We start from the raw sequence: 16,013 nt of genomic DNA on the forward strand, positions 1-16,013 counted from the left end.
AACTTCCCACGATTCCCAGTTCGTCGAATGCTGAATTCAGCATTCGGTGTGTCCCAGAGGAGCAGGCGGGAGCGGCCAAGGGGGCCATGGTCCAGGTGGAGCTGATGGTCGGAGAGGCCAAGAGGGCTTATGACTCCGTTGCGGCTTTGTACCAGCGGAGCTTGGAGCTGCGCGATGACATCCGAGTAAGTAGTCTAGTAAGTACTTACTTTTCTTCTGTAACCCAGTGGGTGTTGTCTGTTGTTTGCAATGGGTTCACTCCGAGTGAACCCAGTGGGTGTAGTCCCCGAGACTTCTGTCGAGTGCTTGCACCGACAGTTGTCTTTATATATTTGGTCTTTAGTTTGGTTGTGTCCGTAGACAAGATTTCCGAGTGCGAGTACTTACTGCAGTCGGAGCACTCTTGCGGTAAGAGTCCCCGAGAGTAAATTGCACGCAGGTCGAGTAGTATTGGCCTTGGAGGCGTAGGTGAAAACGTGCACCTCAATAGGGCAGACCTGTTTGAGGTGCATGCCAGTGGGGTCACTCTTAGTGAACCCACTGGGTGTAGTCCCAGAGACCGCTGTCGACTGCTTGCGTCGGCAGGGGTCTGAAGAACTTAGCCTGTGAACTGATAAACTTGCTGATTACCCTTTGTTTCTTGGTGCAGAAAACTTGTGAAATGGGAACTGCTTATGAAGCCCTCAGAGCGGAGAGGAACCAGTATGTTGGTGAACTGGAAGCTGCAATGCTCGCCATGGCTGGCATGAAGGACGCTCTGGAAGTGCGAGAAAAGTCCTTGGAAGAGGCTTTGGAGGCAAACAGGGTGTTGACGGCGGAGGTGCAGAGGATGGGGAAGCAGAGGACCGAATTGCACAATCAGATGGGCGTCCTGAACAAACGATGCATAGCTCAAGAGAAGTATGTCACCGACTGGGCTGCGCAAATGATGACTCGTCTGGCTGGTAAGTCTTATGCTTTGTCGAGTGGTTGTACCATGTGCCGTACACTCGGTTTTTATTGTCTGCTTGCTTGTTCGTTGCAGACTTTTGCGGAGACGTTGAAGCTGAAGCGGTGGCTGTGGAGCGGTCCATTAAGGAGAATGTGCCACTCAGCGATGACGCCAACCGGGATCTGCTCCGGGCACATATCCGCGTAGGCAAAGTAGGTCCTTTCATGGGCCGACTGAGAGAAGTCGTCGGCCGAATTGACAAGGAACTTTGGCCAGAAGACGAGTCGTGACAGGAGATGGAGACCCTGATGGCGCGACTGGGGGAGGTTCCGAGCCGAGTGCAATCGTGGAAGAAATCAGCAGCGCGTTGCGGTGCTGATGTTGCGCTGTCCTTGGTCCGGGTCCATTGCAAGGAGGTGCGGGAAGATAAGCTGAAAGCATTGAAGGTCGCCAACACGAAGAAGCTTCGATTCGAAGACTTCATGGAGACGTTCTTGGAGACTGCTACCCGCATCGCTGATGGAATCGACTTGGATACTTTTGTGGAGTCCTCCAGTCCTGACGCTGGCCCAGCTGACGCGTGATCAAACTTTATCCTCGGTATGCCGAGTGTTTACCTGTAAGATACTCTGGCCACTTCTGTTGGCCGTCATACTTTTAAATCGGTGTGGGTAAGCTTGATCTGCACCGAGTCAGTAATCGTTTCTAGACTGTTGGAGTCGGAATGAAAACATTTAGTCTTTTGTTTGAATGCTATTTCGAGTGCAACACTTAGTGCGTACTCGGAGAAGATTGAGACTTAGGTGATTCTTGGTCACATCTAAGTCCCCGAGTGTGACTTGTAGTGCACACTCGGAGGAATTTAATACTTAGGTGATTCTTGATCACAGCTAAGTCCCCGAGTGTGACGTATAGTGCACACTCAGAGGATGTTAAGACTTAGGAGATTCTTGATCACAGCTAAGTCCTCGAGTGCGACGTGTAGTGCGCACTCGAAGGAGGTTAGTACTTAGGTGATTCTTGATCACGGCTAAGTCCCCGAGTGTGACGTATAGTGTACATTCGGAGGATGTTAAGACTTAGGAGATTCTTGATCACAACTAAGTCCCCGAGTCTGACGTATAGTGCACACTCGGAGGATGTTAAGACTTAGGAGATTCTTGATCACGGCTAAGTCTCCGAGTGCGACGTATAGTGCACACTCGGAGGAAGTTAATACTTAGGCGATTCAGGATCGCAGCTAAGTCCCCGTGTGCGACGTAAAGTGCGCACTCGAAGGAGGTTAATACTTAGGCGATTCAGGATCGCAGCTAAGTCCCTGAGTGCGACGTATAGTGCGCACTCGAAGGAGGTGAATACTTAGGCGATTCAGGATTGCAGCTAAGTCCCCGAGTGTGACGTATAGTGCACACTCGGAGGAGGTTAATACTTAGGCGATTCAGGATCGCAGCTAAGTCCCCGAGTGCGACGTATAGTGCGCACTTGAAGGAGGTTAATACTTAGGCGATTCAGGATCGCAGCTAAGTCCCCGAGTGTGACGTATAGTGCACACTCGGAGGAGGTTAATACTTAGGTGATTCAGGATCGCAGCTAAGTCCCCGAGTGCGACGTATAATGCACACTCGGAGGAGGTTAATACTTAGGCAATTCAGGATCGCAACTAAGTCCCCGAGTGTGACGTATAGTGCACACTCGAAGGAGGTTAATACTTAGGCGATTCAGGATCGCAGCTAAGTCCCCGAGTGTGACGCATAGTGCACACTCGGAGGAGGTTAGTACTTAGGCGATTCAGGATCGCAGCTAAGTTTTTTTTTTGATGACCGGAGTCTACGACCGTGGGAGAACTCTGAATCTGCACAAAACTGAATCTGCTGAATATATTATTTCTTCAAAACTTGTTCATTACACTACTTCAGCCGACGATCACGTATAAAAACGCTTGAGGAGATCTCCGTTCCATGCGCGCGGCTCGTCTGTCTCCCTCTGAATGTTGTAGAGTCTGTATGCTCCGTTGTTCAGCACCTTGGAAATGATGAAAGGCCCTTCCCAGGCCGGAGCCAACTTGTGTGGTCTTTGCTGATCCACTCGGAGCACCAAATCGCCAGCTTGGAAAGTGCGACTCCTCACGTGACGCGCGTGAAAGCGTCGCAGATCTTGCTGGTAAATTGTCGAGCGAGTAAGTGCCATCTCACGCTCCTCCTCTAGAAGATTGACTCCGTCTTGCCTTGCTTGTTCTGCTTCGGCTTCGGAGAAGAGTTCGACTCGCGGGGCATTGTGAAGCAGGTCACTCGGAAGGACCGCTTCTGCTCCATAAACGAGGAAGAACGGTGATCGCCCTGTTGATCTGTTCGGAGTGGTGCGGAGGCCCCAAAGCACTGAAGGTAACTCGGTGTCCCATGCACCAGCAGCATGTCCTACCTCTCGCAAGAGTCGGGGCTTCAAACCTTGAAGGATAAGTCCATTCGCGCGCTCAGCTTGCCCATTGGATTGAGGATGTGCTACGGAAGCGAAATCCACTCGGATACCTTGACTCGCACAGAAGCCTTTGAATCTGTCCGAGTCGAAGTTTGTCCCATTGTCTGTGATTATGCTGTGAGGCACTCCGAATCTGGAGATGATGTCCCTGACAAACTGAACGGCTGTGGAGGCGTCGAGTTTCTTGATGGGCTTGGCTTCTATCCATTTTGTAAACTTGTCGATTGCCACCAACAGATGTGTGTAGCCTCCTTGGCCTGTCTTGAATGGTCCGACTGTGTCTAATCCCCAAACTGCAAATGGCCACACAAGTGGGATTGTCTTTAGTGCAGACGTTGGCTTGTGGGACTTGTTGGAGTAGAACTGACAGCCTTCACATCGATCGACCATAGCTTTGGCCATCTCGTTAGCCTGCAGCCAGAAGAATCCAGCTCTGAACGCCTTGGCGACGATTGCTCTCGAAGAAGCGTGATGGCTGCAAGTTCTCGAGTGGATATCCTCTAGGATCAATTGTCCTTCCTCTGGGGAAATGCAACGTTGGAGGACGCCTGAAACACTCTCCTTGTACAATTGACCGTCAATGACAGTGAATGCCTTCGACCTGCGAACTATTTGCCGGGCTTGGACTTCTTCTTCTGGAAGTTCTTGTCTCAGGATATATGCCATGATCGGCACAGTCCAATCGGGAACGACTACCAGAATCTCTGTGACCAGATCAACCACAGCAGGCACATCAACTTCAGTCGGATCTGTTGTGCTCTTGGGTTGTACTGGTTCTTCCGTGAAGGGATCTTCTTTAACTGAAGGAAGATGGAGGTGCTCAAGGCAGACATCACTCGGGACTGGTCTCCGAGTGGATCCGAGTTTCGCCAACTCGTCAGCTGCTTGGTTCTTCAGTCTTGGAACATGATGAAGTTCTAGACCTTCAAACTTCTTCTCCAGCTTCCTGACTGCATTGCAGTATGTTGTCATGGTGGGGTTCCTTACGTCCCACTCTTTCATCACTTGGTTGACCACCAAGTCCGAATCGCCGTAGACCATCAGGCGATGGACGCCGAGTGAGATGGCCATGCGCAATCCGTAGAGAAGAGCTTCATACTCTGCCTCGTTGTTAGAGGAATCAAAGTGTATCTGAAGCACGTACTTGAGCTTGTCACCCTTTGGCGATATGATCACAACACCAGCGCCGGATCCATTCAACATCTTAGACCCATCGAAGAACATTGTCCAATGAGCCGAGTAGATGTGAGTCGGTTGCTATTGTTCTACCCATTCTGCTATAAAGTAAGCCAGGGCTTGAGACTTAATGGCTTTCTTGGCCTCGAACTTGATGTCGCAGTACAACATCTCCATCGCCCACTTCGCCACTCGGCCCGATGCGTCCCGATTGTGGAGAATTTCCGACAACGGAGCATCAGAAACGACAGATACCGAGTGGTCTTGGAAATAATGGGCCACCTTCTTTGAAGTCATATAGATCCCATAGATAAGCTTTTGATAATGGGGATACCTCTGCTTGGAAGGGGTCAGGACTTCGGAGACGTAGTACACTAGCCGCTGAACTTTGTATGCTTTGCCTTCTTCTTCTCGCTCGACTATAAGAACAGTACTGACGACTTGATTTGTAGCCGCGATATATAGAAGAAGGGGCTCTTTACTGAGCGGAGCAGTAAGAACCGGTTGGGTGGAAAGTAGGACTTTGAGGTCGTCGAATGCGACTTGGGCTTCGTCTGTCCACTCGAAGGTATCTGACTTCTTCATGAGTCAGTACAGAGGAAGTGCTTTTTCGCCGAGTCGACTGATGAACCTGCTCAAAGCCGTTAGGCAACCTGTGAGCCGTTGAACATCGTGTATTCTGACCGGCCTATCCATTCGGATGATGGTCCCGATCTTTTCGGGGTTAACATCGATCCCTCGTTCGGAAACGAAGAAACCGAGTAACTTTCCGCTCGGAACACCGAATGAACATTTGGCCGGGTTTAGCTTGATATCGTACCTACGAAGGTTGGCGAATGTTTCTGCCAAGTCAGTCAGCAGGTCGGAACCTTTGCGTGACTTGACTACGATATCATCCATGTATGCCTCCACATTGCGACCGATCTGGTCGAGGAGACATTTTTGGATCATGCGCATAAAGGTAGCTCCTGCATTCTTCAGACCGAAAGGCATAGTGATGTAGCAGAAGCACCCAAACGGGGTGATGAAGGCTGTTTTCAACTCATCGGGACCATACAGACGGATCTGATGATAACCCGAGTAGGCATCAAGGAATGACAAACGCTCGCAACCAGCAGTCGAATCGACAATTTGATCTATGCGGGGGAGCGGAAAATGGTCTTTCGAGCAGACCTTATTGAGGTGCTTGAAGTCAATGCACATTCGGAGTGACTTGTCCTTCTTGGGCACCATGACGACATTGGCGAGCCACTCAGAGTGGTGAACCTCGCGAATGAAGTTGGCAGCCAGCAGCTTGGCCACCTCTTCTCCGATTGCCTTCCTCTTGTGCGCGGCGGACCGACGCAGGCGCTCTCGAACGGGCCGAGCGACGAGATCCACATGCAGTCGGTGCTTAGCCAACTCCCTGGGCACACCCAGCATGTCAGAAGGTTTCCATGCGAACATGTCCCAGTTCTCACGGAGGAATTGGGTGAGCTCGGCTTCCTATTTAGGATCGAGGGTGGTGGAGATGTTCGTCGGGGCGGCAGACTCGTCCGTCGGGTGGATGCTGACCTTCTTAGTCTCTCCCGCCGACTGGAACGCGGACTCAGAAGTTGGCTTCTTTGAGCGCATTAAGTCGGCAGGGTCGACTGTCTTCTTGTACTCTTCGAGCTCGAGTACAGCCATCTGCTGGTCGGCGATCCTTGATCCCTCTTGCAGACACTCCTCGGCTCGCTGACGGTTGCCGATGATGGTGATAACACCTTTTGGACCGGGCATCTTCAGCTTCAAGTACACATAGCACGGACGTGCCATCAAACTTACGTACGCCGGGCGGCCCAAAATTGCGTGGTAAGCGCTCTGGAAGTCTACCACCTCAAAAGTGAGCTTCTCCTTGCGAAAGTTCTTGTCAGAGCCGAAGATGACTTCCAATGCGATCTGGCCGAGTGACTTGGCCTTCCGTCCAGGGACGACTCCGTGGAACTGCATATTGCTCTCGCTGAGTCGGGACATCGGAATGCCCATTCCCTTGAGAGTGTCGGCGTACATGATGTTTAGTCCGCTACCGCCGTCCATGAGGACTTTGCGCAGTTGGACTCCTTCCACCACCGGGTCGACGACCAGAGCCTGTCTTCCTGGAGTGGGGACATGCGTTGGATGGTCCAACTGATCAAAGGTGATCGCAGTCTGAGACCATCTAAGGAACTTGGGAGCAGTCGGAACGACCATGTTGACCTCTCTGTTCACTAGCTTCAGTCGACTCTTGCTTTCGATGTCAGCAAAAATCATGAGGGTTGCATGGACTTGGGGGAACGGATCCTCCTTATCCTCCTCATCTTGTTCAGGATTCTTCTCACTCGGCTGCCCTTCGCTGAACCCCTGGATCAGGAGACAGCACTGCCGAGTGGTGTGCTTCGCGTATATGGGGTTGCCTTCCTCGTCCATCTTCGTGTGAACTGGACAAGGCTGGTCCAGGATGGGATTGTTGAAAGGCTTCTTCTTGGGGGTAAACTGCGCTTTCCCTTTGCCCTTGAACTTGGCGCTAGTTACAGCTGCAGCTTCTGCTTGCGGTGTGGGCGGAACCTTTTGTTTCTGCTTCCGAGTGTTACCTCCGTCGGCATCGCCGACTGTCTTGTGTTTGCCGCTCCGGATGCGGTCCTCTTCTTCGCCATTTGCGTAGCGAGCCGCTATCTCCATCATCTTGCTCATGGAGATGTCGCCCATTCGACCAAACTTCAAGTACAGTTCTCTGTACCGCACGCCTGCCTTAAAGGCGCGGACGGCTTGATGCTCGGTGACGTTCTCCACCGTGTGGTAGAGAGTTGTCCATCGCTAGATGAAGTCGCGCAAGGGCTCATTCGGCTTCTGGACACAGTGTTGAAGCTCCACAAGGCCTGCAGGGCGTTTGCACGTCCCTTCGAAGGTCCTGATGAACACTCGGGCTAGATCTGCCCAACTGTAAATGCTTGAGGGGGCCAACTGGTTCAGGCAAGCTCGAGCCGAGCCGTCGAGCATCAGAGGGAGGTTCTTCATAGCGACATGGTCGTCTCCTCCTCCGATCTGGACTGCCACTCGGTAGTCGTCTAGCCATGTTTCGGGCTTGGACTCCCCTGTAAATTTACCGATTCCCGCTGCCAATCGGAAGTTGGGCGGGATGTCAGCCGAGCGGATGGCTCGACTAAAACACTCGGGGCCGGACACGATGGTCCTGCTTCCACTCGGACGGTCCATATCGCGACCATCGCGGTGGGCTCGACCCCTGTCGACTCTTTGCTGAGCGATTCGCCCCCTCACGTCGGGTCTTGGGTCGTAAGTGTCGCCGACCGAACACCGATCATCATGATGTCGGGACCCATAGGGCCCACCCCGTGGAGGGGTGCGCGAGCGGTGGCGATACTGATGAGATCCAAGGCTGTGAACCGATCGATGCGTGTTTGCATGGACGGAACTATTGTGGATCCGATTGTGTGACTGGGAGACTGCCGAATTCTGCTGCTGCGCCGTGCGCAACAGAGCTCGGATTTGCTCGATTCCCCTTCCTGCCTCTGAATCAGTCGGCTGAAGGGAATCGGCAATCTGGGCAGCCGCGGCCAAGTTGAGGAGAGGTGTGCGGAACAACTCCACGTTGCTCTGCCGAGTCTGTCGACTGGCAGAACGACGAGGCGGATGGCGCGCACCGGATGCTCCGCCGATTTCGCCTCGGTCGGCTTGATGGGGATCTTCGTGGGAGTTGGCCATGTGTACTTCTGCTGTAGGCCCACGACCCGCGTACTCGGAAGGGAGCTCAGTCGGAACCGAGCCCGAGCACTGGGAACGCGGGGCAACCACAACAGACTTCAGAACTGCCACCTGAGAGGACGCGATCTGACGCGCTCGGGCATGTTGCACCCAACGTTGGAGACGTGGACTGCGGGACCGCTTATTGCGGCGCATGACGGAGGTGCACGTTGATAATGGAGTCGATTGTTGGAGAAGGAGAACGCCGCGAGCGCCAGCACGGAAGTGCGTGGCCCCGTGACGGGGAAGCATCTCGACGTCGAGAGGCGCCTCCCGAAGCCACGCCGAGTCGTCGATGGTGAAGGAGAGAACGCCGAAGAGGATCTGGCGACCCATGCTTGAATCTCCACCCGACGACATGACGAAAGGAAGTAGTCGCAAACTCGCTGGAAGTCGCTTAGACGCCTGCCCCACGGTGGGCGCCAACTGTCGTGGGTATAAGCCTGACAGTAGATGTGTAGGGTACGAATGAGATGGGCAGAGTCCTAGCTACGGCGGGGTTGTATGAGTTTAGGCCCCTCTGTGGTGGAGGTAACAGCCCTACGTCTCAGTGCTCTCGGAGCTTGTTACCGAGTGTGATATGGAGTACAAAGATTTGCTAACCCCTTTACCAGTGGGGGATGGCGGCTTATATAGAGTGCGCTGCCCTCCACAACGGTTTTGATTCAGGGGTGGAGTAGTGGCGATTGAATGCATACGTTACCTCTAAAAGCTAGTAAATGCACCCGGAAACGTACAGCAGTTACCCTCCAGAGAGGTTAAGACGTACCGAGTGTATCCAGTCGGTAGGCCCGGTGCTCTCCGAATGTTAGTCTCCGACTGGATGATTTTGGGCCGGTTACCGAATGGATGATGGGGGCACCTTAATTCAGCCGGGGCATACTTAAGGTCCTGTCCCTCGTGTGGGGTAGTCCTTGGGTAGGACATGTAGGGCAGGCCTATGACCCTACCCTAGGACTATGACCCCATCACTAACTTTCTCCGAGTGCGCACTAAGCGTCGCATTCGGGGACTTAGCTGTGATCAAGAATCACCTAAGTACTAACTTTCTCCGAGTGTGCACTAAACGTCGCACTCGGGGACTTAGCTGTGATCAAGAATCACCTAAGTACTAACTTTCTCCGAGTGTGCACTAATCGTCGCACTCGGGGACTTAGCTGTGATCAAGAATCACCTAAGTGCCAACTTTCTCCGAGTGTGCACTAAACGTCGCACTCGGGGACTTAGCTGTGATCAAGAATCACCTAAGTGCCAACTTTCTCCGAGTGTGCACTAAACGTCGCACTTGGGGCCTTAGCTATGATCAAGAATCACCTAAGTACTAACTTTCTCTGAGTGTGCACTAATCTTCGCACTCGGGGACTTAGCTGTGATCAAGAATCACCTAAGTACTAACTTTCTCCGAGTGTGCACTAAACGTCACACTCGGGGACTTAGCTATGATCAAGAATCACCTAAGTCCTAACTTTCTCCGAGTGTGCACTAAACGTCGCACTCGGGGACTTAGCTGTGATCAAGAATCACCTAAGTAATAACTTTCTCCGAGTGTGCACTAAGCGTCGCATTCGGAGACTTAGCTGTGATCAAGAATCGCCTAAGTCATAACTTCCTCCGAGTGTACGCTAAGCGTCTCACTCGGGGACTTTGCTATGATCCAGAGTCACCTAAGTAATCACTTTCCCCGAGTGTGCACTAAACGTCGCACTCGAAACAACATTCACACACAAGAGTAAACGCTTTGATTTGGATTCCAAAATTCTCGCAAAGATAGCTAACTCGATGCGGATCAAGCTTACCCGCGCCGATTTAAGAATGTGACGGCCAACAGAAGTGGCCAAAGTACCTTACAGATAAACACTCGGCATACTGAGGATAAAGTTTTATTACGCATCGGCTGGGTCGGTGCCAGGACTGGAGGGCTCCACGAAGGTGTCCAAGTCGATTCCGTCGGCGATGCGGGTAGCACTCTCAAGGAACGTCTCCATGAAGTCTTCGAATCGAAGCTTCTTCGTGTTCGTGACCTTCAGTGTCTTCAGCTTCTCTTCCCGCACCTCCTTCCAATGGACTCGGACCAAGGACAGGGCAACATCTGCACCGCAACGCGCTGCCGATTTCTTCCATGATTGCACTCGGTTCAGAATCTTCTCCAGTCGCGCCATCAGGCTCTCCATCTCCTGCCGCGACTCATCTTCTGGCCAAAGTTCCTTGTCAATTCGGCCGACGACCTCTCTCAGTCGACCGATGAAAGGACCCACTTTGCCTACGCGAATATGCGCCCGGAGCAGATCCCGATTGGCGTCCTCGCCGAGTGGCACGTTGTCGCGAATGGACCGCTCCACGTCCGCTGCTTCAGCTTCAGCATCAACGCAAAAATCTGCAACAAAAGGGCAAGCATACAATAAACACCGAGTGTAACGCACACGGTACAAGCACTCAGCATAACATACGACTTACCAGCCAGACGCGTCATCATCTGCCCACCCAGTCGTTGACATACTTCTCCTGAGCTATACATCGTCTATTCAGGATGGCCATCTGATTCGTGAGAGCAGTCCTCTGTTTCTTCATTTCTTCCACTTCCTCAGTCAACACCTTGTTCGCTTCACGAGCCTCCTCCAAGGACTTCTCTCGTCCCTCCAGAGCATCCTTCATGCCGGCCAGGGCGAGCATAGCCGCATCAAGCTCACCAGCGAACTGGTTCCTCTCCGCTCTGAGCACCTCATAGGCCGTCCCCATTTCACAAGTTTTCTGCCACCAAGCACCAAGGGACAATCAGAAAGTTCAACAGTTAAAAGTCTAAGTTCTTTAGACACCTGCCGACGCAAGCAGTCGACAGCGGTCTCGGGGACTACACCCAGGGGGTTCACTGAGAGTGACCCCACTGGCATGCAGCTTAAGCAGGCCTGCCCTATTGAGATGCATGTTATCACTTACGCCTACGAGGCCAATACTACCCGACCTGAGTACAACTTACTCTCGGGGACTCTTACGGTAAATGCACTCCGACTTCAACAACTACTCGTACTCGGTCATACTATTTACAGACACAACCAAAGTAAAGACAATATGTATAAAGACAACTGTCGGTGCAAGCACTCGACAGAAGTCTCGGGGACTACACCCACTGGGTTCAATCAAAGTGAACCCATTGCAAAAGACAGCTGCTATTCAAGAACACCCAGTGGGTTACAGGAGAAAAGTAAATACTTACTAGACCACTTACTCCGATATCATCTCGTAGCTCCAAGCTCCGCTGGTACAAGGCCGCAATGGAGTCGTAGGCCCTCTTGGCTTCTCCAACCATCAGCTCCGCCTGCACCATAGCCCCCTTGGCCGCTCCCACCTGCTCCTCCGGAAGACGTTGGATGCTGAATTCAGCATTCGACGAGCCTGGAATCGTCGGAGGTTCCTGAGGCATCCCAAGGTCCGCCCCAGTCGGCTCCTCATCCACTAGCACTGGTTCAGTCTGTGGCAGCGCCTCAGTCGGCAGCACGTCGGCAGCGAGAGCGGAAGCAGGAGGAGCAGCCTCAAGAACAGGCTCCACAGCTGGGTCGGCTCTCCCCTGGTCGTCCTCGTCCAGGCAAATCGCCCCTGACAGGCCGAATGACACGAGGTCTCAGAAAAAGAAAGAAGCAGGACCTATGATATAATTCGAGACGCGATGGTATAAAACACTCGACGTCCCTACAACGCACCTGGCTGGGACGAAACGACGTTGTCTGTGTCCATGGGATCGTCTCCTTGGCGCGCCGGAGAGGTGGCAGAAGTAGTGACCCTGTCGAGTGAAATCCATTCGGCCAGTAAACAGAAGTTCACTCGGATATCAGAAAGAATTGAAAGCTAGATACACTTACGTGGAGGTGACAGGGACAGCAACCCTCATTCGCGGCAGAGCCTTCCGAGGCTTAGGCCCACTCGGCTTGGGCGCCTTAGAAGACTGGCCCGCGGGCTCAGCGGCGGCATCCCTGGTCCTCTTAGTGCTTCGAACACTCGGGACCACCGGAGCAGTAGGCGGAGCACTCGAAGACGCGGGAGGAGCCGAGGGGACGGCGGGCTCGTGTCGGCGCTTGGTCCGATGCTCTAGTTGCGGAGGTGGCGAGTCCTGCTCCTCGTCTTCTTCCTCTTCCTCGCTGGTCCCCTCCTCCGATCCCCGCTGTCGGAGACGTACTCGGCGCTCTCCACGCTACCCTCCTGGCTGCCTTCCTCCTCTTCCTCCGCCGGATTCCCATTCGAGACGGGGGAGAACCAGTTGGTCCACGCCTGCATAAATTTCAGTCGGTAACATCATACATCACACAGAGATATAGACAAACGACAGGAATTAAGACAGTTTAGTGCACTCGACAAGTGTCACTCACCTGATTCGGTGGAGGATGATCCGCGATGTAAGGCTTCACTCGCCGAGCTCCTTTGGGATTCTCGCAGGGGCCCGTGATTTGGAGCACCCACGAGGTCACCCTCTCCTCAGTCACGCCCACCACGTTGGTCCGAGTGGAGTCTTTGGGCCCCGTGTAATGCCACACGGCATGGTCACGAGCCTGCAGAGGCTGGATCCGCCGACCAAGGAAGACCTCCAGCAAGTCTATGCCGGTGACCCCCCTCCTGACGACGTCCACGAGTGCCTCAACCAAGGGCTGGATGTCGTTCTTCTCCGCCTTCGAGAGCGCGAGCTGCTTAGGCGGGGCGGGCCGATCTAGATTAAAAAGAGGCAGCCCAGTCGACGCATTCGGACACGCGATATCCTGGCAGTAGAACCACGTCGACTGCCAGTTCCTAACCGACTCACTTAACTGAAGAGCAGGATAACTACTCCGACTCTTTTTCTGGAAACCTAAGCCCCCGCAGAGCTGGAGGAGATGCATCTTATCATCCGACTGGCTAAGTCATTTGATGGTTTGGGATCTGACGGAAAAGATGTGTTTGAACAAACCCCAATGGGGAGGGTAGCCGATGAAACACTCGCACAAAACTATAAAGGCAGAAAGATGGGCGATGGCATTCGGAGGAAAATGGTGAAGTTGGGCCCCGAAGTGATTCATGATGCCCTTGAAGAAAGGATGCGGGGGCAAAGAAAAACCTCGGTGGACGTGGCTGAGCAGCAAGACGCGCTCCCCCTCCCGAGGCGCTGGCTCGGCCTCGTTCTCCGCCGGCAGCCTCCAGGACTTGTGCACGATCATCCCGTTCTCCACCAGCTGCAGCAGGTCCCCCTCCGTCACCGTGGAGGGGAGGAAGTCGCCCTGGATCCATCCCGCCGGCAGCGGCCGCTGCCGCCGGTGAGCAGGCGCCGCCGTCTTCCCCTTCTTCTTCCTTGCCTCCATCTTGCTGGTCTGGCCCTTGGTCATGGCGGCGGCCGCGAGCCCTCGGGAGGAAGGAGAAGGGAGGAGTATAGGAGCGCTGGAGGTGGCGAGAAGGGCGGAGCAGGCGAGAGCAAGGGATTCGGCGAGCGTAGCGGAGAAGCCTCGCCGCCGAGATTTAAATAGGGTTCCGACTGGGTCGCTGGCAGGTGGCCCCGAAACCTTATCCCCCCGACCCACCGCGGCGATATTAGTGGAGAGGTTGAAGGCGCGAGAATCGAGGCGTCAGGCGCTACTCGAGCGCGCTGGCGTCATCCCCGCTGAGCGCGCGAAAACCGAAATTTGAGGATCCCGAAAAATCCACCGCTGTCAGTTGACCGGTCGCGTCAGAAGATGTCGCCGAAACACTCGGCTCCCGACAGTCTGTTTCGCGAGTACTTCCACTCGGATCGTCGATCAGAAAAGTCGAAATGGACCGAGGCAAGCAACGCCCAAGCCGAATCTGTTCCAGTCGGATTCAACTTCAAACATCGCTTCGTCGTTCCAACCTCAATCCATTCGGGGACTAATGATGGGGTTATAGTCCTAGCGTAGGGTCATAGGCCTGCCCTATAGGTCCTACCCAGGGACTACCCCTCACAAAGGACAAGACCCTTAGTCAACTCCGACTGAATTAAGGAATCCCTATCTTCCAGTCGGTAACATACCTTCGGTCCTCCAGTCGGTGACTAGCATTCGGAGGATATCGAGTCAACCGACTGCATACCACTCGGTACATCGTAACCCCCCTGGAGGGAAATGGTCGTACGTTTCCGGGTGCATTTATTAGCATTAAGAGCGTACGTTACCTGTAACGTACACATTCAATCGCCACTACTCCACCCCTGTATCGGAACCGTTGTGGAGGGCAGCGTACTCTATATAAGCCACCCTCCCCCACTGGTAAAGGGGTTAGCAATTCATTGTATTCCCTATTCCACTCGACAACAAAGCTCCCTGAGCACTGAGACGTAGGGCTATTACCTCCACCACAGAGGGGCCTGAACTCATATATCCTCGCCGTAGCTAGGACTCTGCCCGTCCTTTTCGTACCCTATACATCTACTGTCAGGCTTATACCCACGACACCGCATGGATCCGACGCGTGTTGAAAAGAAAGAGAAGGAGATGTGACGGTCTAACATGGTTCAACCCAACGGCTTGCATGTGACTGGTCAAAACTTTCGGCCGGTCCGCCGGCGCAGATGAGGGTCCTTTTGATATCTATACCTAATAATAAAGAGGCTATTGCTTCCATCGGAAAACCCACCGCGACATTTTTATAAAAAAGCCCCTGTATTTTTTGTTATTCAACCCGCGCTCCATCATTTATCTGCAACGCAAAAGGAAAAAAACGATTCACTGCAAAAATTATTCCCGTACGCATCGCCTCCTCCCGTCGACCCTGGGCCACCCTGGCATGTGCCCAGGCCGCCGCCACACCACTCACCGCCGCGGCCGACCTCAACCGCCACCGCTGCCGATCTCAACCCACCCGCCTCCGCGGCCGTACCTATCCCCGCTCACTGCCCACGTTGCGGCGCTCGAGCGCATCGCGTCGACCCTGGTCCACCCTGGCGTGTGCCCAGGCCGCTGCCACACCACTCGCCGCCGCGGCCGACCTCAACCATCACTGTTGTCGATCTCAATCCACCCGCCTCCGCGGTTGTACCTCTGCCCGCTCGAGCACAGCTTCTGGATCAAATCAACGCGACAGCTACAGTGACTGGGGATGAAGCGTTTGCTCGATGCAGAACGGCGGCGGCGCGGCGGAGCGAAGTACTTGCAGGTGGAGGCTGGCCTCCATGGCTCACACAGGGAACTCCGAGGTTATGGCGTGGCAACGGCGACTCCTTATGGCCAGATAGAGGCGCCTAACCCTTGCTTCCCTCATCGTATCCCCTCCTCCGGCAGGAACTCATCATCTGGTGAGATCCCCTCCCCATGCCTCCAACCGTGTGCCAAGCACCGGCAAGAAATTTTGTTTTGTGGAGATTTGTTTGCTGATGAATGAATGTATTGAATGTAAGATTGTATTGTTGTAGAGACAGAGAATGAAACACCACCTTCAGTTTGTCATTTGATCCCACATTCTCTATCCCATGAGTGAAATAAGATAACAGTCCATTGATCAATTCACGTAGCCTCTTTGTTTTGCTTTGCTTGTCCCGTTCAATTTCTCATCATGGTGGAATTAACAATGAATAGTTTGATTTCTCAATAAAATAGGATAGGAGTGACTACATTAGTTAGTTAGCTTATTATTTTAATAAATCAAAATGATTATAAAAAGATTAAAAGTGTGTGATATTTTTTTTTCTCCCGTTGCAACGCACGGG

The 16,013-nt window shown here is 53.4% G+C and overlaps 1 protein-coding gene across 1 annotated transcript; it reads right to left on the bottom strand.

The window, feature by feature from the left end:
* Positions 1–2,986: 2,986 nt before the first annotated feature.
* LOC123399787 (uncharacterized protein K02A2.6-like) lies at positions 2,987–3,748 on the bottom strand (the record flags this gene model as incomplete). The annotated part of the gene is made up of 1 exon (XM_045094170.1): positions 2,987–3,748. A coding segment is annotated over one exon (762 nt), but the record flags the coding sequence as incomplete, so codon positions are not given.
* Between the last annotated feature and the right edge of the window lie 12,265 nt (positions 3,749–16,013).

Source organism: Hordeum vulgare, chromosome 5H (genome assembly GCF_904849725.1).
Source record: "Hordeum vulgare subsp. vulgare chromosome 5H, MorexV3_pseudomolecules_assembly, whole genome shotgun sequence".
In the NCBI taxonomy this organism is placed as follows: domain Eukaryota; kingdom Viridiplantae; phylum Streptophyta; class Magnoliopsida; order Poales; family Poaceae; genus Hordeum; species Hordeum vulgare.